We start from the raw sequence: 24,460 nt of genomic DNA, 5'->3' as shown, positions 1-24,460 counted from the left end.
CTTCTGAGAACAACAAAGAGGAAATCTAGAAAATTATTAGGAATCTCTGTCCCCTTCCCCACCAAACAGCACACACAGGTGCACATACACACGTGCAGGCAGACACAGGAGCGTTCTCTCCCACGTCCAGAAGTTCAGAGAATAATTCAAATGTGGTTTTTCTGTTTTATTTTGGTGGCATTTCAGGTACTTATATTTTTACCTATTTCAAGTTCATTTTAAAAGTGGGTCAGATTAAACATCTTCCATCATGTATGAGGAGAACACTCCAAAGGAATATGCTCATCTCTAGGGAGACGGTGTGGGTAAGCATCAGATAAGAATCTCAGAACAGTTGTTTGACATTCATAGCAATCTGAAATGTTGACCTAAGGCCTCAGAAATGCCATGCTCCCAGGTAGCCAAATCATGTGACTGGGAACTGTCTCGGCAGCGCCCACCTGGCTATCTCCTTCTCAGATGTAGCAGAGGCTGCCGCAGACCAGGTAAAGCCTTTACTCTCCGCTGGGCCCCCCATCTGGGTCTGTTTCCCACAGACTGACACCTGCTGGGGGTACCAGGCTGCATGCTCTGGTCAGGCAAGCAAATAAAGGTTAGGAATTGTAGTAATTCATATCCTCAGCCCTCAGCACACACACACATAGTTAGGGAAAAGGGGATGGTTAAATTGGCTCTGAAAGAAAAAGTAAACAATCAGCCAACAATGCCTGACCCAGCTCAGTGTCTTGCTGGGAACTTCCATTTGTTTTTCCATTTCACCTGTATTCCCCAGAGACTCATCTAAGGGAGGGTCTACCCTCAGATGAATGTGTGGAATCTACATTGAGTTCTTAGGCAGCTCTGAAGTCCCGCAGGGGTCTGTAGACAGAATTCAGGGAGTCTAAGAACTGGAATGACCCCTCCCCCCCCCAAAAAAAAACACATCTTCATGTTCGCTAACCTCTAGTGAAAGACTTCTGATCTGGACACATTTCAGGGCACCTCCCTGGAGAGAGGGAAATGGGTATTCAGCAAATGACACCCTATGAAAGTAGGCAGCAACCAATAGCATTATACTAGCTGTACCTCTGACTTTTTTGTTGATGTTGCTGCAGTTTTTGGCCGGGGCCGGTTTTGAACCCACCACCTCTAGTATATGGGGTTGGCGCCCTATTCCTTGAGCCACAGGTACCCTGTACGTCTGACTTTCCAACAGTGGAAGTCACAGACGTTTTTATACTGCGTTAAAATTATTGAAATATTAACACTGTCTATGGCTTTAAAATTACCATCATTAATTTTAGATGTAGAAGTGGGGTATAGGCCAAACTACTATAAAGTCTTATTCAATATGTTAAAAAAGAACATATATTGCTAAATCACGAATGTCTTCCTAAAAATATTTCGATAACTCTTATGTTGTTATAACGTTTTTTCTTTCTAATCCTATGTATTTATTTTAGGAATTTAAAAACATTATTCTGAGGTGAGGTACATAGGCTTTACCAGACTGTCAGAGGAGCCCATGGCACAGAAAAGCTAAAGAACTTGTAGTGTGATGAGTTCAAATCCCCCGTAGTCACCTCAGTGTGGAACTCAGTTTTTTTTCATCTACGTTTAATAATAGTGATGATTTAGATGTAGTAAGTGAAAATCCTAGCCAAGGAATTTATTCTTCTCCCTTTATGACATTTAGTTATAAGATGTGTGAGATTTTATTTAGAGCCCTTTGCTTTTAACTTAATAAAGCAGAATCATTAAGAAATCGCTTACAATCCTCAAATCTGTTTCTTTGCATTTGTTTCCTCTGTCAGCAGCAGTGTTTTAAAATATACTAGATTTATATTTAAATATATGTATTCAATATATAAAGTGAGGGAAAGTGTCATATACACTAACGTTTTTACATTTTAAGTTGTTACATTTAAAAATATTTTAGTCTCTAGTTTTCTGCTGAGGAAATAACATTCCATTCCCCGCCCATTCTCTGCCTGTGAGATAACATCTTTGTGGGTTTTGTTTTCTTTTTGTTTGATTGCTTTTGTGATATGTAAAAATTCAGGTGTGGAGCAGTGAAGAAGGAAGGGACTGCCAACCAGGCAGTTCTAGAATATTCCTGGCAGGTGTTTTTTCCCTAGTTTGTCACTTTTCTTTTTTATGAAAAATGGCATCACTACAGTCCCAGAAAGATGAATTTTCTTACTTATTGTTATGCATACAAGTAGTAAATTTTATTGAAAATACCTAATCATATACAGATGATTCCTCACCTATGATGGTTTGACTTAAGACTTTGACTTTATAAAATCATCCTTTTGACCACTTTCTGTATGGTACTCATTCAGTAAATTACATGAGATGATATTCAGCATTTGATTGTAAACTAGGCTTTGTGTTAGGTGACTTTGCCCAACTGTAGGCTAATGTAAGCAATCTCAGCATGTCTAACATAGGCCAGGGTAAGTTGTGATGTTTGGTCTGTGAAGATTTTTTTCAAATTACCCTGACTTTATCAGGATGGAACTCAATCGTAAGTTTCAGAGCATCTGTATAGAAAGTGCCTTCAAAACTACAGCTGAAAGACAAAATGTAGTAGTTGGTTGGGGTTATTATAGACGTTTTTCTTAAAGTCCCAACAACTATTGTAGAAATAAATAGTGTATGTGTTTTAGGATAAAAAGGGTTTAATTATCAAAGGAAGCATATAGTGCTTGATGAGATTGTAAGTCTTGTTATTGTCTTTTTTAAAAAAACTTTTGGAAGGAAAGTAGGTGAATTTTTTTTATTTTGTGTATTTTCCAGTTTTTCACTGAATTCCCCCCCCCCCAAAAGAGGCAAATTATAATGCTGTGCACAGTATATTTGCTAAATTTCTCTTTGCTGCCTTATTGATTTAATCTGGCAGAGCTGCTGGGTAGGTGTTACTGCAGTCGACCTGGCTATCCAGGAGTTTAGTCCATTCTAGTTTTGTAAAGGTGGACTTAACTGGACTTGGTTAACCATAATTGAATGTCAGGGGGTTGAAATAGTCCAGTTAGTGACATGATGAAAGGAAAAAAAATACTGATAACAAAATAGTTGTGGAGAGGATAGCTATGAAAATTTTTCAAAGCACAATGAAGGGAAACTTGCTATTTCAAATATTAAAATACATAGTAAGGCTACAAGAGTTAAAACAGTTTATTGCAGGGGTAGGAATCAAATGGAATGGAATACCCCAGAAATGCACACACAGACTCATACATACAAATGTATGATCACTGGAACACAGCAAACCAAGGAGAAGAAGTATTATTCAGCAAACCGTGTACCAAAATAAACTCCAGATGAATGAGGGAATTTTTTGGCTTTGGGTTTTGTTTAGAGACAGAATCTCCCTCTGTCACCCTGGCTATTTTATCATAGTTCACAGCACCCTCAAATTCATAGCCTCAATCTATCCTCCTGCCTTAGCCTCCTGAGTAGCTGGGATTATAGGTTAATTTTTCTATTTTTCGTAGAGATAGGGTCTCTCACTCTTGCTCAGGCTGGTCTCACACTCCTGACCTCAAGCAATCTTCCTGCCTCGGCCTCCCAGAGTGCTAGGATTACAGATATGAGCCACTGTGCCCAGCTTATATGTGTGTGTTTTAAATCATGTTTTTATAAATCTAGGTTAAAAAAAAAATAGATGTAGGGAAGTATTTTGAAATATAAAAGAGCAGAGGAAGAAACCACAAGAGAAAGAATTACGTTATTTCATCATATTTCAGTAAAAATAGTTCTGAGTGTGAGGAACAAAGCCAACTCAAATTACCACAAGTAAATGGAAAGTTTACCATAAAGGGATCTTGTGCTGGTCCTTCCCAAGGCCGAGAGAGAAAAACAACTCTAGATTCTGGAAGGATTTTCCCTCGTTAGACCTCTCCTTGGCGTAGTTCAGTTGCATGTCCTGGACACTCCCTGTACCAGTCTATTGTGCTTGGCGGGAGGGAGGACCCATCGCCTCCTCTAGGCAGGAGTGAATTCTTTAAGAATATGAATAAGACAGAAGGGGCACTGGATGGATAGATGACTCACAGATGACTCATGCCTAGTATATACCAATTTGAAACTTTTTAGATAGAAAAGGTACAGTAAACATTTAAATCATACCACCCAAGAGAAATAATTCACAACAATATTACAGGAGAAAAGATTAATACCTTTAACGTAGAAGATGTTTCTGTAAAGCAATAAGGGTATCCTTAACAAAGCATTTTTTAAATGAGCAAAGTATATGAATAGACAATTTGATTTAAAAAAAAAAAAGAAAGAAAGAAAGAAAATAGTACATATGGAAGGGGCAGCGCCTGTGGCTCAAAGGAGTAGGGCGCCGGCCCCATATACCGGAGGTGGTGGGTTCAAGCCCAGCCCTGGCCAAAACTACCAAAAAAAAAAATAGTACATATGAAAGGAGGGTAGAAGGTTAACTTTATTAGGAGGTAATCTAAAATGCAGATTTAAGAAAACAATAAAATAACTGTACTTTTTTGGGAGGGTCTAGGAATTTGCAACTTTTTGGTTGTGGGTTTTTTTTGCTTTTTTTTTATTAAATCATAGCTGTGTACATTAATGTGATCATGGGGCACCATACACTGATTTTATAGACCGTTTGACACATATTCGTCACACTGGTTAACATAGCCTTCCTGGCATTTTCTTAGTTATTGTGTTAAGACATTTACATTCTACATTTACTAAGTTTCACATGTACCCTTGTAAGATGCACTGCAGTTTTTCGTCATTTTTAAAAGTCATGCTATCAATTCTGACAAAGGTAGGATGAATCAGATTCTCATAGACTTCTGCTGAGGGCGTAAATAGCTACAGGCTTTCTGGAAGAAGATATTATGAGCCAAAAAGATGGTCATGTTCAAATTAATTGACAATTTTTTTCCTAGGGAGAATGAAGTTAAAGATATGTACAAAGATGGTTCCTGTAATGGTGAAAAACTGGGAATAACCTAAAGTCCCAATATTACCTTAGGGGTTAATTAATGTTTGATCCATATAATGAAATAAGATGAGGCACTAAAAACATTTGTTCAAAGAATACTTGAATACATAATTCCAGTTTTGTAGATAAACAGCAGAGAAGAGAGGGAACTGACAGGAAATATTTCACATTTTAATGGCACTCGGTTGATTAACAGGTGATTTCTTTTCTTTCTTTCTTTTTTTTTTTGAGACAGTCTTACTTTGTCACCCTCACTAGAGTGCTATGGCATCATAGCTCACAGCAACCTCAAACTCTTGGGCTCAAGCAATTCTCTTAGCTGGACTACAGGAGCCCACCACAACGCCCAGCGGGGGTCTTGCTCTTGCTCAGGCTGGTCTCAAACCTGTGAGCTCAGGTAATCTACCCACCTCAGCCTCGCAGAGTGCTAGAATTACAGGTGTGAGCTACCGTGCCGGGCAGGTGATTTATTTTCTACAATGAAAATATTATTTCGGTAATCAGGAAAATGACAGCAACAACATATTTGGAATTTATACCAAAGTGAATATATATTTTTATCATTTGACCTGGAAAAGAGACATTTCTGCCCAAGGATGGAGTTGTTTCCATTTGTCTGATTGGTTAAGAAGGATTTAATGAGAGAATCCGTGTAAAGCTTTGTCCAATCTAGTGTTCATTATGGTGCTCAGTAAATGCCCATTGTCCATATATAAACGTATAGAGGACGCTCAAGTCTACTGAGAATGTGTTCTTGATTATTAATGCTGTCTGGGTGTGACTTCACAGATAACAGGAAGAGGACAGGTGTATTTTCTTATTTTAGATTAGGAAAACCCATTTAGTTTTAAATGCCATTTATTCATAAATCCAAGGGAAACAAATTGATCCCATGTTTTTCTTAAGAATATCTACTGGATTTCTGTTAATCATCCCAGGTACAGAAGTTATTTCACAGACTCTTTAAATGAATTTTTAAAACTGTCTTGGAGTTTACCTAAGTTGCATCCTACAATTTATTCTTATACCAAAAATATCACCCTGCTTTCTGTTTAAATGGCTCTGTGCTACACACTTTGAACGTACTATCTTGCCTTATCTTTACCACCCTACGGTTATGGGTTTTACTTGGGTTTTACAAAAATAGGCTTGAAAGTCAAGTTCATAAGTGGTGGTTTTGAACCCCTGTGTTAATGGGACTGTAGTGCCTCATTTGTTCATTTATTCAATGAATAAGGCAAACACGGATTCACAGAAGTTGGTGTGACAAAGATTTCTAATCTTTCATCCATTTACGGCCCACTTCCTTTGTATCATAATGTATAGCATACAGTCTAAGTATGATAAAAATTATGGACAGTCTCAATTTCTTATAACTTACTAGTATGTGCTAGGATTCTTTTAGTTAGATAGAAGATTCTTGAAAATAAAAATGAAAATTTAAGCTTCTTTTTTATTATTTGTAGTTCAGAAGTATGCATGTGTGTGTGTGACAGTATACACGGTCTCTAATTCCAGAGACCATCTTTGACCTCCCTAGCTAGACCAGTCTTTCTTTACCAACTCCTACTCTCAGAGAGGTCCTCAAACTCCACATGAGGCGGTATGATTATATTTGTTCCCATTTTGTTTTTTTACTTCAAAATAAGATATGTGCAGTGTGCATAGGAATTTGTTCATAGGTTTTTTTAAAACTATTGTCCGGCCTTCCAATGGTCTGAGGGACAGTGTACTGGCCCCCTGTTTAAAAAGTTTGAGGACTTCTGCGGATTGTCCTGTTGTATTTTCTTCTTAGTACTTTCCACTACCCGACTTGAGAGTATTGATGTCTTTGGCCATTTCTCATTACCCTTTGCCTTCACGGGGATGGAAAATCTATCAGGGCACAGGTTTGTGAGGGCTTTTCTCTGCTCAGCACCTGAGGAATAAGCCCTGGCATGTAACCTGCCCTCATTCCCACCTGTGTGGAGTGATGAATGAATGGTTTCTGCTTCCGTCTGCTGTGTGGAACCAGACCTTCCCTTCCTGTGATGAGGTCTCTCAGCTATCTGATGGGTGACTTTGAACAGAATCTCAGTATTACCAAGTGGCCATCATGCCCTTACCCCTTGCCCAAGCCGCTCTGCTTTCTGTGGAATCTTTGGCTGAACCTCTCCTTCTCTAGAAGCCCTCAGTGCCAGGCAGAGACCCCTGTGAGCAGGGGCTGATGCTCAGACTGGACTGATGTCTGCACCATTGCAGCCTCTAGGACCCAAGCTGAGGGCACTGATGTAGGTAAGTCCACAATCAGATGCCACTGCTCTCAATGGGAAGGATTTTCACAAAGTCCACTATTCTGTGAAACGGTGCTATGATATGGGAATAGCACAAACACACACACACGTAAACATTCACAAACACCTGTTACCCTCCTATCTCAGAGGCCTGGGCAGAGCAGCCTTTGCCCCCCAGATTCTTTTCTTTTGGTGAAACCTCACTCTCCGGTTATATTCTCTTGTCAGGGGGCAGGATGAGGGGGAGAGGGTCTTTTGGAGTAGGGTAGAAGACTTGACTTGATCAGAAGTTCTAAGTGAAGGAGACTCCCCTCCAACATGGAGGCATTCTTCTCACATAACTAAACAAGCCTCTGGAAGAGAAAATAATGTCCCTGGTGATGTGATGCCTCTTACAGATTGTCCCAGTGAGGAGCGACACACTGACCCTCCTGGCCGTGTGGACACAGGGACCCCTGAGGTGAACTCACTGTGGCCCCAAGCCAGAGTTCCTGCTGGTGGGAGAAAAAGCTTTGCTGTGTCCTTTCTTCTTTGTCCTGAACTGTAGTCTAGAAAGATCTGTAAGAAATGTTTTCCTGATTAGTAATCGCTCTCTCCTTTTGTCACTCCACCCACCCAAAACACACACACACACACACACGCGCGCGTGCGCACAGGAAAGGGATTCACAGTGTTCATTGCAGTGTAGAACCTCGCAGGGTTTTATTTGGCTGCTTGGCCATATAAACCAAAGCAGGTGCGTGTTGGATAACCTGAGGGCAGGTCAGCGGCAGTGGTACGCTTCAAGGCTCTCAACTTTAGAGAAGGAACCCACAGTGGCTACTGACCTGGCCTCGTACCCTGCGAGCTGCTTGCACTTCAGCAGAGCATCTCCAAACCCGTTCTTACTTCCACAGCGGAAAAGAGTTGCAGAGCCTCTGCTAGTCCAGGAGGCTTTGCTCCAGAAGGCAGGTATCTCTCACAAACCTGGGCAGAGGAGAGGAACAAAGAGCCTCTGCCAGAAGTCAGGCCAACACAAAGAAAGGGAATCAGGGGGACAGTCCCTGGATTATTTAAAAACAACAGGAAAGAAAGCACCTTCCACTGTCATGACCGCCATTGTGACCACTGCCCATTATCCTTTCAGTTTGCGTGGTCATATTACTTTAACCAGAATATCTGAACATTGTGGGTTCATTCTGGAATCATTCAGTGTATAGAGGAAGAATGAAGGAAAGGGAAATGAAACCAGCCTTACCAAACAGTGAAAGGTGATATCTGCATAGCATACCCAGGGAAAAACACATACGCCATGCTCACTTTTTAAACACATGATCTTTATTGTTAAGGAGGGTGGCTGTAATTTTAGAAAGGAAAAGATGAATGGAACAATGTCTTGGCTTAGACAATCCATTTCTATTTTTTGTCCAACTGAGTCACTCTGTGATAAAAGCGGCCTGAGCATCACAAGACTTACTAACCTTTATGTCATTTCCCCTCCCACTCCATTCCCGAAATTGCTAGTACTCTTTTTTCTATCAGTTTTTATCTTGCTCCAAATAATACGTAGTTTCTCTTCATTGGCAAACATTACATCACCTTATGAATTATTGCTGATTTGTTTGCAAAAATGCATGCAGCCCGCCCTCTGCCCCCGTGCCTGCTCTGTTGGGTTGGAAGTCTCAGCAGGTACGTCTCAGCCTCCTGACCCTCCTAAATGTCAATGTGGGGGTCATGAATTGATCCATGTTGGTCCTGTAGTGTTCAATCAGCCTGAGAAGCTCGATTTAGACTCTCATTCCCTTCGAGTTTTTATTTCCAGATAGGAAGATTTTAAATTGATTTTGGTGCCCTTTTTTCTAAAGTAATTTTGTTTTAACATAAAACAACACCACCAGTAGGTTGGCAGTGCTAGCACAGAATGTAGCTGGTGGAGCCTTCATCCTAGATAACATCGGTATGGTTTGATATGAAGTGGGGAGTTCCACTCACCGATGCAGTTGTTCTTAGATGCTTCATTGAGATACATCCTTGTTTTGATATGAAGTCAGGGCAGGTCTACTCTTCTTGACCTGTTCCGTATTCAGAATACTGTAGTAACAGCAAAGCACAGCTCTCAATGGGCTGGGTTACGCCAGCTGATTTTCTGCGTCCTCTTCCTTAGCGTTTCTCGTTAATCCTATAGCCGCCAGTGCAGCTGTGTTTCACTTCCACCAGCTCCCTCCTCGTGTCTCTTCCAACACTCACCCATGAGAAGCTTCTTTCATGTATGTCACAGAATATAAAATCTTTACTATTTATCAATCAGTTACTCTTATGATTGCTATGGCCTTGATTTGTGTGATGGGGGCTAACTTCACTCAGGGCTTTCAGAATATTTGATCTTTGCAAGGTGAAAAAATTGTGCTTTTTTTTTTGAGACAGAGTCTCACTATATCATCCTCTGTAGAGTGCTATGGCATCGCAGCTCACAGCAACCTCAAACTCTTGTACTTAAGTGATTCTCTTGCCTCAACCTCCCAAGGCGGTGCCTGGGACGACAGGTGCCCGCCACAATGTCCAGCTGTTTTTTAGTTGCAGTTGTTATTGTTGTTTAGTTAGACCTGGGCCAAGTTCGAACCCACCAGCCTTGGTGTATGTGGCCAGCACCCTAACCACTGGGCTATGGGCACCGAGCCTATATTTTTAATTTTTTAGAGTAATCACTACGATTAAAAACAAAAAAACAAAAAAAAACCCTTGTTTATGCCAGGAATTCTAAAATCAAAATGGACGTAAACCATTAGCTTGTATACCAAAGCATCTAGGAATCCTGAGGAAGGAAAGTGGAGGTCAAGTGCAGCCATCTACCCAAGCTGGACACCTTTTTCCAGCATGCCCAGCACGTTTCCTATTAGTAAAAGGTAGTAAGGAGTCTGTCCCTAGTATGTACTTGCAGTACCAGACAATCAGTAAAATGCTGGGTCTGGGTTACTCCAGCTGATTTTCTGAGTCTTCTTCCTCACCATTTCTCATGAATTCCTTAGCCACCAGTAGAATATTTAAAGGTTTAGCAAGAATTCATATGCGATGTCTGGTACGAGGAAACAATCATGATTAGTCACATTTTCTTCTTAGTTGAAGAGGCCAAAAAGGAAAGATAGGTTCACTTAAGAGATGATATAGCACTGTGCCTGTCACACTGGTATGTAAGAGATGATGGATTATTTTGGAGAATAATTCAGGTTTGGAACTTCTAGGAACCAAAGAAAGGACAGTGTGAGATTTATCCAAACCTACAGATTAAAAACCTTTTACGTTAACCTACTAGAATAAGATGACATAAGAATTTCTAGTAATATTTCTCTTTGATGATAGCAAAACCACAGTGGTTCATACGAGCCAGAAGAAAAGGAAAAACAATATTTTTAAGGACCTTCAAACCTTTTCATTTCAGGTATTACAGTAACACCCCTCCCGCTTCCCTGGAATATTTAATTAGCTGAATCATTGTCAGGTGTCTTTTCTGCAGGTAAAGGATTACCTGTTTGGGGGGGAAGAGGGCAACAAGTCCTCCAGGCCCCAACAGAAGAGCCTCCAGAATACTCCAGTGGGACAGGCTTGATCCCTGGTTCACCATCTCTAAAAGATGCCTGGCCCTGGCCAAGATGTCCCTATGAAATTAATTTTTCACTTTACCTTGAATGATTTTTTTTATCGTATATTAATGAGATGGTTACTAATAACAGCTCTTCAATCACCTGTTTTAATGGATAAACAGGAATTATTTTTAATCAGTGCGCCAACTAGCTACACATAAATGATGGTCTCTGATGTGCTCAGGGGCCTTTCCAAAAGTTTATTTTCTTAATTCTGTTAAGTGTTGCATGAGTACTTTTGTTTACAATACTGTTGCGTTTGTTCTCTGTGAGAAATCTTTTGTTGAGTAGAGATGCATTTCCAGCCTTTATGGACTAATCCAATTTTAGCAGACATCATCTTAACAAAGACATTTACCATATTTAGAATAAATTGCAAAGCAGTCGGTTTATCTAGCCTAAGGTAAGCCTACTAGTGCCAGAGCGAGAAAGAATTTTTATGTAATTCAGAGCTAGTTCTCTCGCCTGCCTGCCGTTTCCAAAGACACACTGTTGTGCAGACAGTGTCTGAGTTACAAATACCCAACTTCCATACACCTCACACAGAGGTCATTACAGTAAGTCCCTGAATTACAAACATCCAACCAACGTACAGCTCGCACTTACGAATGGAGAAAAACTAAGTGTACCTGTTTTCCAGTTACGCACAAATTCAACTTAAGAACAAACCTATCTCACTTGTAACCTGGTGACTGCCTGTCCAGCCCCCTCCCCTCCGTTTTCCTGGCTGCAGGGGTGGGGCTGGAAAGAGGACCTGCCAAATTTGCCACGAGCCCATATAATCCAAGTGGACATCACGTGAATGACAACATACGTTCAGTGACAAGTGAAGCCAAAATCTGGTATTTTGGGTTCACCAGATGTGAGTCAGGGACGCAATCCAATCACACGGCTCAGCCCCAGTCCCTCACTCAAAGAGTTTTCTCACCTAAGTCTTTCACATTGCTCCTTGAAAAGTAACTTTTGGATCTAAAAGTCTGACTTTGTTGAGTAGATATGTTTTTAGGATTTCTTTAAATATGATCTTTTGGGGTTTTCCCACGTAGTTTATATATATATGTATATGTATGTATATATATATATATATAATCTCATCTAGAGTCATTTTTTACTCACCAAAAGTTTTTTTGTCTAGATACCAAAATAGTAGTTTCAGCATTGCCAACTAAAAAAGGACCTACGTCTTGTCCCTGCCTCTCTAAGCTATTTCCAAGAACGGTTCTAGAAAAGTAGTATATGGAGTAGCTCACATGGTTCCGTGCACAGCAGGAAAAGCAACGTTGCCTCCATATTCTTACAGCTGTAAGATCTTCTAATCATGAGCAATGATTATCTTGGACTTGAGAATGGAAAGAAAAGAAATTATATTTGACTCAGTAATTGTCAAGGAAGTAAATGTTTCTTACAACTAAATGGTGTTAGGCTGTGCCCCTCTATCTTTAAACAACATTTATATGGTCATAGCTCTCTCTGTACCACAGGAAATGCTCCCATAAACATTGATAAATTTCCTGTGACGTAGCTCAACATTTCTGTCTGTACAATTATTGATCCACAAGTGTTCACTGAGTTCTTGTTGCCTAGCACTGCTCTAGCAGCTGCGTAAAATATCCCAGAGACCAGTGAAGGTGTTGCGTCCTACTCCAAGTCATTCGCCCCATGTGGGAGAAGAGCATAATTAAGGGCATAATTAAGGTAACAGTGGTCTCTTGGAAAGTTGTCTTCTGTCTACTCAGCACCTCTGATCACATGCAAGTGATTCTTCTTCATTTCCTTTTTTGTTTTTTTGTTTGTTTTTTTTTTGAGACAGAGTCTCATTGTGTTGCCCTTGGTAGAGTGCCATAGCGTCATAGCTCAGAGCAACCTCCAACTCCTGGGTTTAGGCGATTGTCTTGCCTCAGCCTCCTGAGTAGCTGGGACTACAGGCGCCCACCATAACACCTGGCTATTTTGTTGTGGTTGTTGCAGTTTGACCGGGCCCAGGTTTGAACCCACCACCCTCGGTATATGGGGCCAATGCCCTACTCACTTAGCCACAGGCGCCACCCTCTTCATTTCCTTTTAAGAAGCAAGTATTAAAGCACTACCAACTTGTAAGTGCTGGAGTTAATAATCTCTATTCATTCAAAAAAAAAAAAATGTTAAGCATTTACTCCTAAAATTTTGTTTACAACTCAGCACAGTTCTACAACAAATCGTTTTTTAGACCATTAATGAATGCTCAGAGATTACATATCTGTACTTGGGTTCAATTCCTAGTTCTATGGCCTTTGGTATAGTTTTGTATGGTGTTTAGCATTTTATGTGTTTAACTACATCACGTTTTCTATTTGAAACTGAGCCTACGTGACCAAAATTGTGTCAGTTCAGCATAAGCACTGCTGGCTTTCTGACCTTCCTAGTCCTATGCAATGATTTATTAACAAGGACTTAGGTAAGTCAGCTTAAGTGTGCAGCAAAGGAGTTAAAACTAAAATTTCCTGGTTACTGTTTTGGTTCCTCTAATTTGATTTTGTTCTTCCTGTATATCACAGATTCTATTAACTACTGTGAGACACAAGTCTTTAAATCATCAATAATGCTCCAAAGACACTGCCACCTTCTTTGGATTTAACACCTATATTTCATTATCTTTTAATTAAGTTCTCAGACAAGCAAGTACAAAAAAGAAAACAATGGGTGATTAATGCTTCTGCACAAATAGGAACTAACTGTACGTATAATGATTATAACTTATTTTAACATTTCTTCTGCAGTAAAATATTGTGTTGCATTAACAGTTACCAGGCTGAGGTTAAGCAGATTTTAATTAAAAATCACAAGCTCACCCCACCCCAGAGCCCTACTGCCTACGACTCTTAAAACAAAACCCTTAAAATTGTTCAACAGCACCCCCTAGCATGCATAATTTTAGACTGACTAGGAAGTCAATTCTGATTGTCATTGTATCTCTAAATCGTGTTTTTTTACATGTCTAGTTATATGGGCACCTTCTTCGAGTTATTCCTGGATTGGATATCTGAAAATAGCTGCGAACAGAGGATAATGTAATCTAGCAAAATAATTTCTGGGTGAAAATATTTTCACTAGATTTTACTTTAACTCTGTTCTCTGTTCATTGTCTGACCTTTGGTTGGCTGGTTCAGGGAGGTTTTTGTTTTCTTTTAGAGGAAGCCCAATAGGAAAGAAGAAACAAAGCTGGGGGAGGGGTTCCTAAAGTGTGGACTGTAGAATCCCTGGAGGTAGACCCAGCATCTGTGGGGAATGTTGAGAGAGCACAGCTGCTGAAATCCCACCCTCTGAGCTTTGTGTCCTTGAGCAGACTCTGTAACCACTCTGTGACTTCATTTCCTCCTCTGTAAAATGGGTTAATAGTAATAGTAGCTGTCTGGCAAAGCCCTGGCACATGGTGGGTTCTGAGAGACACCCAGCAGCTGTTATGATGATTTCATGCACCCGTGGACACTTGGCTGTGGCCATGATCCATAGCTTGGCCTCTGTCATCAGGAAGGCCTGATCTCCAGCCTTTGGACAGACCTTTTGCAAGTTGCTGAAACTCAAGTTTCCTCATCCCTGGGTAGGGATGATAGTAACAGCTACTGCATACACTTGTAGAATTAGAAACTATATACAAAGTGCCTAAACTGGCCCAGGTGAAATGGGTGGAACACAGCTGTTGAGCTTCGCAGAATAATAGTAATCCTCTAGACTGAGAAGAAGAGACAATGACGTCACCATCCTGTGAGCTGGAAAGCAGAAGAGTGGACACTGAGTCAACAAACCCAAGAAAACCCATGATGCTGCAGAATGAACAAAAGGCTCAGGAATTGCCAGCACCGGGGGTCTCGAGGGATGGAGATGATGATGGAGCTAAAAACAGGAGGACTGGGGCGGTGCCTATGGCTCAAAGGCCTCATATGCCAGAGGTGGTGGGTTCAAACCCAGCCCCGGCCAAAAACTGCAAAAAAAAAAAAACAGCTTTCGCGTCCTCGCTTTGAAGATGACAAAGAAAAGAAGGAACAACGGTCGTGCCAAAAAGGGTCGTGGCCATGTGCAACCTATTCGCTGTACGAACTGCGCCCAGTGCATTCCCAAAGACAAAGCTATAAAGAAGTTCGTCATTCGGAACACAGTGGAGGCGGCGGCTGTGAGGGATATTTCTGAAGCGAGTGCCTTCGACACTTATGTGCTTCCCAGGCTCTATGTGAAGCTACATTACTGCGTGAGTTGTGCCATTCACAGCAAGGTCGTCAGGAACCGTTCTCGGGAAGCCCACAAGGACCGAACACCTCCACCCAGATTTAGACCTGCGGGTGCTGCCCCAACACCTCCACCAAAGCCCATGTAAGGAGTTGAGTTCTTGAGGACTGAAGAATAACTATCCTTTGGGAAAAAAATAAAATGGAAATTAATGTAGCCTGTTCAGTGTACCTGTGCCTTATACCAGGTGTTGAAATACAAATTGCCATGTATTTTTTCATTGGAAAGAAAGTTTACCTCTGTAAATTAAACTTGTGGTCTTATCCGTGGCCTCCAAAATTTTCATAGCTGTATGAAAAGGGGGAGAGATTAGGCATCTGAGTGTTGGATTAATTCAGCCCAGGCAAGTTTAAGTTGGCATCTTAAAAAGGCAGAAATCTCTAGGAGAGTTAAGGGAGAACTAAACCATTGGGACATTGGGAGGTGACTTTGACTGACGTGTTCATACATGTGGATAGCTTCAAAGCTGTTCCAGGATTCATATTCAGATCTTAAACTTTCTACCTTGTAATTGGTTTGCTGGTAAACTGTTTACCCAAGGTTTGTCTTTCTCTAGTGCATTTCTGGGAACTCATGGGGAAAAAAGTTAATAAGGGGTATTTATATGCATATCTGAAAGATCCACTTCTGGCTGGATTGTTAAGGACCAACTTTGCCAAAGGAGTTAATGCATTTCTCCTAAAGTCAATGTGGTAACATGGAGATTCCAGTAATACACCTTATACTGAAAAAAAAAACAGGATTGAAGGTCGCTTTAAAAAGCAGACTCTTCCGTCACCATCCACATTCCTTGCAGCCACGTGCACTTAAGGGTGAGGATGCCAAACAGAAACCAGGGCTGTTAAGTGAACATCTATGTTCTGACTGCCGCCAGGGTTCTTAATTGTCTTTCCCTTCTTGGCTTCTGGGATGGTAGCAAGGAGGTTTAGATTCTCCAAGCCGAGAAGAGATGCACCTTTGCTGGGGGTCCCTACCTGCCTAAGCACACTGGCCTTGGAGACCGTATCACTAAAAACACCCATCACCTCCCTGAAGCCTACAGTCCACATCTGTGTACACAGAGCTTCAAGTCAGCTGTCTGGAGCTCCACACTTAACTAGGAGCAGACCACCAGGGATCTCTACAGCAGGAGTCCTGAGGGTAGACCCTAGTAGCCTGCTAATCTGATTATGTCGTGACTTCCTAAATAGGTTTGTTTATGTCCTAGGATTCACTGATTGCTCCTTTCCTAGCATGTGCCAAGCATACCCCTGAATTTCTCTAGGGGTATACATAGCACTCAGTGCATGTTAGCTGGAGTTCTTACTGATTCAGCCGTCACAGGACACAGAGAGTCACCTTTGGGAGATTTCACCTACTTCTTACAGGGCATAATCCAGAATTAGAAGGTGAGGTTTGGGCTGTACGCATTGACTCATGCCTGTAATCCTAGCACTCTCAGAGGCCAAAGTGGGCAGGTCCCTTGAATTCAGGAGTTCTAGACCAACCTTAGCGAGAGCAAGAACCTGTCTCTAAAGAATGGAAAAAATTAGCTGGGCATTGTGGTAGGCACCTGTAGTCCCAGCTACTTGGGAGGCTGAGGCAGGAGGATCACTGGAACCCAGAAGTTTGAGGTTGCTGTAAGCTAGGATAACACCATGGCCCTCTAGCCTGGGGCAAAAGAGCAAGACTCCAGCTAAGAAAATAATAATAAAATTAAAATAAAATAAAATTCAGACTAAATTTTTTATTAAAAAGGTGAGGTTTGAATAGTCAGCTGTTTTTGTAACTCTGCTGCTTACAGAAGTTTCATGGTAGAAAGGAAGGACTGTTGGATTAAAGAACAGGCTTTTAATTCTGCCACTAACAGTACAATCTTCAAGTCCTCTAATCTCTCTTGACATGAGTTCCCACTGATAGAAAATGAAGGCTAGGCTAGACTATCCTCACATTCAACCCCCACCACATCAGACCAAAAGAGTATTTCAGGACAAGGCTATCAGGCTGACCTGATTACTTTGCAGAAGTATATGCTGTTACTACCAACGATAAATTTAGAACAGAATAATACATCATGAGGATAATTAGTAATGTCTAAGTGTCATCCAAGAGCTACCATGTTCCAGGTGCTTGCATTATCTCATTTCATCTCATTTAATGCAATAATAATGTTTTGGGAGAGCAATTCTGCTATTTTGTTTTGCAGATTAAGAAACTGAGACTCTGAGGATTTAAGTTACCAGCAAAATGTATAGACAGGAAGGGGCCGAGTCTAGTGTTTGAAGCTCTGGCCACCTCCAGAGACCTGGTCACCACGCACTTCTCTTCGGAGCCCTTGCTTGGTACTTCTCCAGTAAAGTCATCACATACCTTCCAGTTACTTCAGCTGCTTTCAGTTTTTAGTCTGACTTTATTGCCTGTCACTGGAAAATTATGTGGGACTTTCCCCTATCAAGTGGATTGGCATTAGAGTCATAAACAAACCAACTGCCACATTCCCCTGACAAAATGAGTTCGCTCTGAGGTCTCAGGGTCCACACACACGTATGAAATTACACATTGTTAAAATCACGCATATCAAACTTCTGCTGGATCTGTAGTTTTTCCCAGTCAAGCCTGCAGGTCTCTGTTCAGTGGATTATGTGGCATACCAGTCTTTGAGACAGCTGATTAATATATACTTATTAGTGTGTTTTCTGTTTAATGTTGATTTGGGAGATTATAAAAATAAGGAATGGACATTTAATGTATTTGATGAAGCGAACAAAAATACTTTCAGGGAAACTTAGGAAAGACTGAAAATGCTAGATGACTGCCAACTTTGTTAACACCTTTTTCATGGTGAAAAATACATAACATAAAATTTACCATCCTACCCAATTTTGAAATGTGCAATTCAATGCCATGCAGGACCTTCACCTACCACTTCCAGAACTTTTTCCTTGCAAAACTGAAGCTCTGTACCCATTGAACACTGACTCCCCATTCCGCCCTGCCCTCAGCCCCTGGCAACCCCCCATTCTATTTTCTGTCTCCATGAATTTGACTACTCTAGGTTGCTGTGAATTCTACAGAAGGCCGTATATGACACGATCAGTATTGGAAATGAGAGGGTCACAGCTGACATTTATTGCCATCATGACCTAAAAGGCTTGTGGTGAAAATATTTCAGTGGTGTTTAAAGTGAAATGATGCCTGGTGAGCTCTTTTTCCTCCTTGAAATAACTTGAGGCCTATTTTTTAAAAAAAAGAAAATCCTGCAGTTCTCACAACTCAGCTTAAAAGCGACAGTGTCCATGTGCTTCTTGGAGGACTGCTGTTTCTTGCTGTCTTCTCCCATGAGGCTATAATCACAGTTTTAGTCAAGGCTACCGTAAAAGCGTGACTCCCCCAGCCAGAGGTCATTCCTAACTTCCTCCCTCCCCTGTCTGTGCCTGGATACATTTCAAGTGGGATAAATGTGTCTGGTCAGTACACCACACAAGTAAAGGAAGATAAGTGTTTATTCATGTGTTCTTCAAACAAACCTTTATTGAATACCCACCATGATCACTTACTATATACAAAGATAGATAAGTCACTATCCCTGTCTGTAAAGGGGCTTTCGTTTTATTAGGTCAAAGCATTTAAAATGATAAGAAGAGACAGACGCGTAAACAGATTAGCCAAGGCGTCATTGCAGTCTCTGCCGGGAAGTGTCAGGGAGAAAGTGGTTCTGCCCAGGTGGTGAGGGTGTCAGCCCTATTTCCTTCTGCCTTTCTTCACAAGCTTGGTGGGATGCTCTGTGCTGTCTTGACTTGAGTCTGTGTCTCCTGTTCATAGTCTGTAGGATTTGGGGTTATTTGGAGGATACGGCAGCCGTAGAGCAGATGGTGGCTCATTAATTTGAACAGGGAAAGAGCAGCTCCTATTGCCACTCGCCTGACACCTCCATCCTCCGTGGTCATTAAATGGAATTGTGTGAATTTTCTAGAGCGTGGTTGCAGAGTGCTCTTCTTTGGAAGATTAAAGAAGGAAATGCTAATTCATTTCTGGCTTACAGTGTTCTCCTTTCAAAGGAAATCACCTAAGTAGAAAACTGCCTAATTTGAAGGAAAAAAAATAAAAACTTTTGGCCAGGGGAGGTGGCATGCACACCTGTAGTCCCAGCCACCCAGGAAGCTGAGGCAGGAGGATCACTTGAGCCCAGAAGTTTGAGGCCAGCCTGGGCAGTACAGTGAGACTCCTGCCTATAAAAAATTTAAAGACTAAAATTTTCTGTAAGACATCATGATGATAAAAAGTGGTTGTGGCCCGGTGGTACTATTTGGAGATTGGGACCAGAAATGTCACAATAGTGAGATGGAAAGGACCCTGCAGTTGTCAGTTCAGGAGGTCACCACTGTGTTGTGAAGAGGACCATGGCGTCACTGAGGCCTCACCCAGAGCCGAGGGAAACCAAGAATGTAGGGCACTTAACCCAATCTTTAAAAAAACCAGCAAGGTGACACTCCAGTCAAGTTCATCCAAAACATTCCCTAGATTACAGTTTCCTCTTCACCGTATAGAAGGGGTATTTACTTGGGGAAAAGCTGGCACTTAATTAAGCTATGCCACCCTACCCTGAAGAAGGAATTAGGTAGGGATGCCAAACAAACCATGTATTATATTAAATAAAATCTGTCTATATTGTTTTCAGGTGCAACTTTTTCATTTTTTCTCATTTTGTTTTTAAATAAGTAAAAAAAAGCATCCTAGAAGCTACAGTAATTTAAACAACAACAAATTTTTGCATTTCTCCTTTTTTGTTTTTGTTTAAATTGTCATCCTGCTGGCACAGCTCATTAGCGTGAAATTCTGCAACATGCACACTAATTGTAGCAAAGTTACCCCTATCCTGGGGGTAAAAAACTACTCTGGAAAAATAATTTTCACCAAAGTCTAACCAAACATCTTCGTTAAAGTGGATTGTGACAAGGTTATAAATGGTAAAAAATAAAAATAAAAATGATTTAAATGTTTGACCATGAACTTTAGTAAATGATTTTGCCTATACAAATTTTTATAATTTTTAAAGGTAATCCAGGATGGACATAAAGTTTGTGTGCAATTTACTAGGTTAAACTATTTTAAATTGCACATAAACTTTATGCCCACCCTGTACATCCTATCCTCCTGCGGTCCTCAGAATTAAAGAATAATGAACAGGAAACCAAAGTGAAAGATGGAACTGAGGGCTAAGGCAGAACATCTTGCCGGAAGTGGTGAAGGCAGAGCCTAGCAGTCAGGTACGCTTAGCCACAGAAACGTGCAGAGAAGTGCGCCACGGGGTGAGTTTTTTTTTTTGTTTTTTTTTAAACCAACAGTGCTCGTTTAATCAAGAACAGGAACCCTACAGGGTGTGTGTCTCCTCCACCAGTGAGTGTCCTCCTACCCTGCTGGGCTATAGCTGATGGGGCAAAATAGCCCAGGGCCCTATCCTCTGGGGTCAAACACAGGAGGTACAGCCAGCAGAGGCAGCTGGTGCAGGGCTGTTTTCTCAAGCCCTGTTTGGTGTTCACACAGATTTAGACGGTGTAGCCCACTACACACCTGTTGCTCCCAAGCTACAAACCTCTATAGCACGTTAACTGGACTGAGTATTGTAGGCAGTTGTAACACAATGATAACTATTTGTATATCTAAACATAGAAAAGGTATATGGTATTAAATAATCTCACAGGACCGCCATGGGACATATAATTGGTTGCTTACCGAAACATTGTTCCACAGCTCATGGTATATTTAACAATTGGTTCTCCCTCATCCAGCTCCAGCATGCCACTGGATGTGTGTAGGTAAGCCAGCGTGAGTAAGCTTTTAGACACACTTGAACTTGAATGCCTCTGGAGAGGGCTTTATCTTACCAGTTACACTTGGTCCCTCTACCCCCTATTATTTACTCAAGGCACTCCATCCCTTTACATGCCTGGCCTCGGTTTGCTTTGGGCTAGAAGGAGTTACTGTTTCTCAGTGATGGCCCTGGGGAGACTTCCAGGGTTCTTGCCTACTTTAAAAATGTATGCCTTTTCAGCGGCGCCTGTGGCTCAGTGAGTAGGGCCCCGGCCCCATATGCCGAGGGTGGCGGGTTCAAACCCAGCCCCGGCCAAACTGCAACAAAAAAAAAATAGCCGGGCGTTGTGGCTGGCGCCTGTAGTCCCAGCTACTTGGGAGGCTGAGGCAGGAGGATCGCATAAGCCCAAAAGTTAGAGGTTGCTGTGAGCCGTGTGATGCCACGGCACTCTACCCGAGGGCGGTACAGTGAGACTCTGTCTCTACAAAAAAAAAAAAAAAAAAAAAAAAATGTATGCCTTTTCCAGACCACTATCTCGTTTTAGAAATTGGAACATAAGGGAGCAGTTTAAAAATGTGTACACTATTCTTTCCCCTATTCTCTTTATGTTTATTTTTTTATGTTTATTTTTTAAGAATGCAAAAGATTGGTCATGCACAGTGGCTCACGCCTATAATCCTAGCATTCTGGGAGGCCAAGGAGGGTGATTGTTTGAGCTTAAGGAGTTTGAGACCAGCTGGAGCAAGAGTGAGACACCCCCTACCCCCATCTCTACTAAAAAAGAAAAAAAAAAAAAAACTAGCTGAGCATACTGGTGGCCGCCTATAGTCCCAGCTGCTTGGGAGGCTGAGGCAAGAGGATTTCTTAAGCCCCAGAATTTGAGGTTACTGTGAGCTACAATGACACCATGGCACTCTACCCAGGGTGACAGAATGAGACTGTCTCAAAAAAAAAATCTCCGAGCCTCTGTTTCTGTAATGTTTTCCTTAATGTTCTCAACTATGATAATTCTTACTTTTCCTCTTGATAGTTGTGTGAGGATTAAATGATAAAAAGTTAATAGAAATAACAGCTATAATAGTGACTGCTGTCATCTTTTAGGCTCTAACCACATGGTAGGGCTTGTGCTAGGTGGGCATTTTATCTGCATTAACTCAGTTAATGCCCATGAGCCTTAGTGGAGTATATGGCCCCTGGGTGCTGTCAGTGACAGTTATTATTTTGTTTTTATAATTATGAGAGACCATAAGTAGCAAGGAATCAAAAGCTACATTTCTCCACTGCGAAATTATTACGGGAACTTCAGTTAAAAACATACATATGACCTCATGCAAGAAACAAATTAAACATAATTATCTCTGTATTCTAGGAATTTATCTTCTATGACATATAATTATGAGGAGGGCAGGCTGGGGGAGAGGGAGGGTGAGGGAGAGACAGAGAGAGACAGGATGCATACAGGCAAATGGACCCGTATACCTGTTGATTTATTTTGCTTTATTTTGGTGTCCTCAGCGTGTTTTCTAACAAGTGACTATTAGACATCAGACACAGCACTCACATTTGTGAGCTTTCGTTTCAGTAATACACTGAAATGAAATAAAGTCTTTAATGTTTCTCATAAGTTTTATCGGGACACTTGGATTATGGTAAAAGATACCCTTTTAAATCATTATCTAAAATGAACATCGGTAACAGTTTCTATTACATTGTGATACAAGCCAGACTATAAGCAAGGTTTTCTTAAAAAAAATTATCCTTCGGACAAAATGATGGCGCTGTGTAAGTCTCACGGTTCAGAGAACTCTCTTGAATAATTTGAACACAAAGTTTGGGGGAAACTTAGTAACTTAAATATTGACTTTAGTTCACGATCACCTTGGAGGTTTGCAGAGGTCTTCTGCCTGAATCAGTTTTGTTTCTAATGGAGGGGGAATAATCATTCTCATTTACTCATTATTTCTGTGTGTCAGCATACATAGCCTATGAACAGTTACTTTGAAAGAATAATACAAAATGTGCTGAACAATGTGAAGTGTTGGTGTCTTGGAATTAAAAATGCAAACTGCATTTTACTTCGAATTAGAAGTGAAAATGATACGCCTTGGAAGCATTGTTCTAGAATACTTAAAGACTTAGTGATTCTTAAGTGATTGTGAAAATACTGATGTCAGATACATCTGGAAAGTTTAAATTATTTCTTGACATGTGTGCATGAAAGAGTAATACAGTGGAATCTCCATAAGTTGACCCCCAAGGAACTGTAACATACTGGTCAATATATGGCAGTGGTCAACATAAGTGGTACAACATGAAATGTATACACTATTCTTTCCTCTATTCTCTTTAATTTATGCATATTTTTTAAGGACGGAAAAGATTTCAGCTAACTTGGGAGGCTGAGGCAAGAGAATCACCTAAGCCCAAGAGCTAGAGGTTGCTGCGAGCTGTAACACCACAGCACTCTACCAAGGGCGACAAATGTGACTCTGTCTCTAAAAAAAAAAAAAAAAATGCAGAAGATTGGTCATGCACAGTGGCTCACGCCTATAATCCTAGCATTCTGGGAAGTCAAGGAGGGTGATTGTTTGAGCTTAAGGAGTTTGCGACCAGCCCGAGCAAGAGTGAGACACCCCCCCACCACCACCACCACCACCAATCTCTACTAAAAAATAAAAAGGAAAAAAATAACCAAAACTAGCCAGGCATAGTGGTGGCCGCCTATAGTCCCAGCTGCTTGGGAGGCTGAGGTAAGAGGATTTCTCAAGCCCCCAAATTTGAGGTTACTGTGAGCTACTGTGACACCATGGCACTCTACCCAGGGTGACAGAGTGAGACTCTGTCTCAAAAAAAAAAAAAGGCAGAATATTTATAGAAAATGGTGAAAATAGGGAGTTTCTATTGCCTTTTGGCCAATAACTCTCTTTGACCTTGGGCAGCTTATTAAATATCTCAGAGCCTGGCTTGGTGCTCATAACTCAGCAGCTAGGGCACCAGCCACATACACCGGAGCTGGCGGGTTCGAGCCCAGCTCCAGCCTGTTAAACAACAATGACAACTGCAACCAAAAAATAGCCGGGTGTTATGGTAGGCACTGTAGTCCCAACTACTTGGGAGGCTGAGGCAAGAGAATCACTTAAGCCCAAGAGTTTGAGGATGCTGTGAGCTGTGACACTACAGCACTCTACAGAGGGCGACATAATGAGACTCTGTCTCAAAAAAAAAAAACTCAGAGCCTCTGTTTCTTTAATGTTTTCCTTCTGTACTGATAATGTACACATGGTGCATATCTGGTCTATAAAAATTAGGTCAACTATGGAGGTTCTACTGTATTTCTGAATTAATTTTTTTTTTTTTTTTGCAGTTTTTGGCTGGGGCTGGGCTTGAGCCTGCCACCTCTGGCCTATGGGGCTGGCGCCCCACCCCTTTGAGCCATAGGCACTGCCCTGAATTAATATTTTTAATATAACATATGATTTTAAATACATATATGTAGCTGAATTAATAAACCATATAAGTAGTCAGCTGAAGGTTCCAACCATATTCCTGGAAGATTTTATAT

The 24,460-nt window shown here is 41.2% G+C and overlaps 2 protein-coding genes across 3 annotated transcripts in view; both read left to right on the top strand.

The window, feature by feature from the left end:
- C10H1orf21 (chromosome 10 C1orf21 homolog) overlaps positions 1-24,460 on the top strand; it is a 246,360-nt gene that overhangs the window by 165,090 nt on the left and 56,810 nt on the right. The gene's annotated exons all lie outside the window — the stretch shown is intronic.
- LOC128596933 (40S ribosomal protein S26-like) lies at positions 14,847-15,249 on the top strand. Its single transcript, XM_053606789.1, has one exon. It carries the CDS (start codon positions 14,848-14,850, stop codon positions 15,193-15,195), a length of 348 nt encoding a protein of 115 aa, XP_053462764.1. The 5' UTR covers position 14,847; the 3' UTR covers positions 15,196-15,249.

Source organism: Nycticebus coucang, chromosome 10 (assembly GCF_027406575.1).
Source record: "Nycticebus coucang isolate mNycCou1 chromosome 10, mNycCou1.pri, whole genome shotgun sequence".
Taxonomy (NCBI): domain Eukaryota; kingdom Metazoa; phylum Chordata; class Mammalia; order Primates; family Lorisidae; genus Nycticebus; species Nycticebus coucang.
This window is presented reverse-complemented; position numbering and strand designations above follow the sequence as displayed.

What these genes read in the sequence shown, in the direction of transcription:
- LOC128596933 (XM_053606789.1), top strand. Translation starts at nt 14,848, where the DNA reads ATGACAAAGAAAAGAAGGAACAACGGTCGTGCCAAAAAGGGTCGTGGC.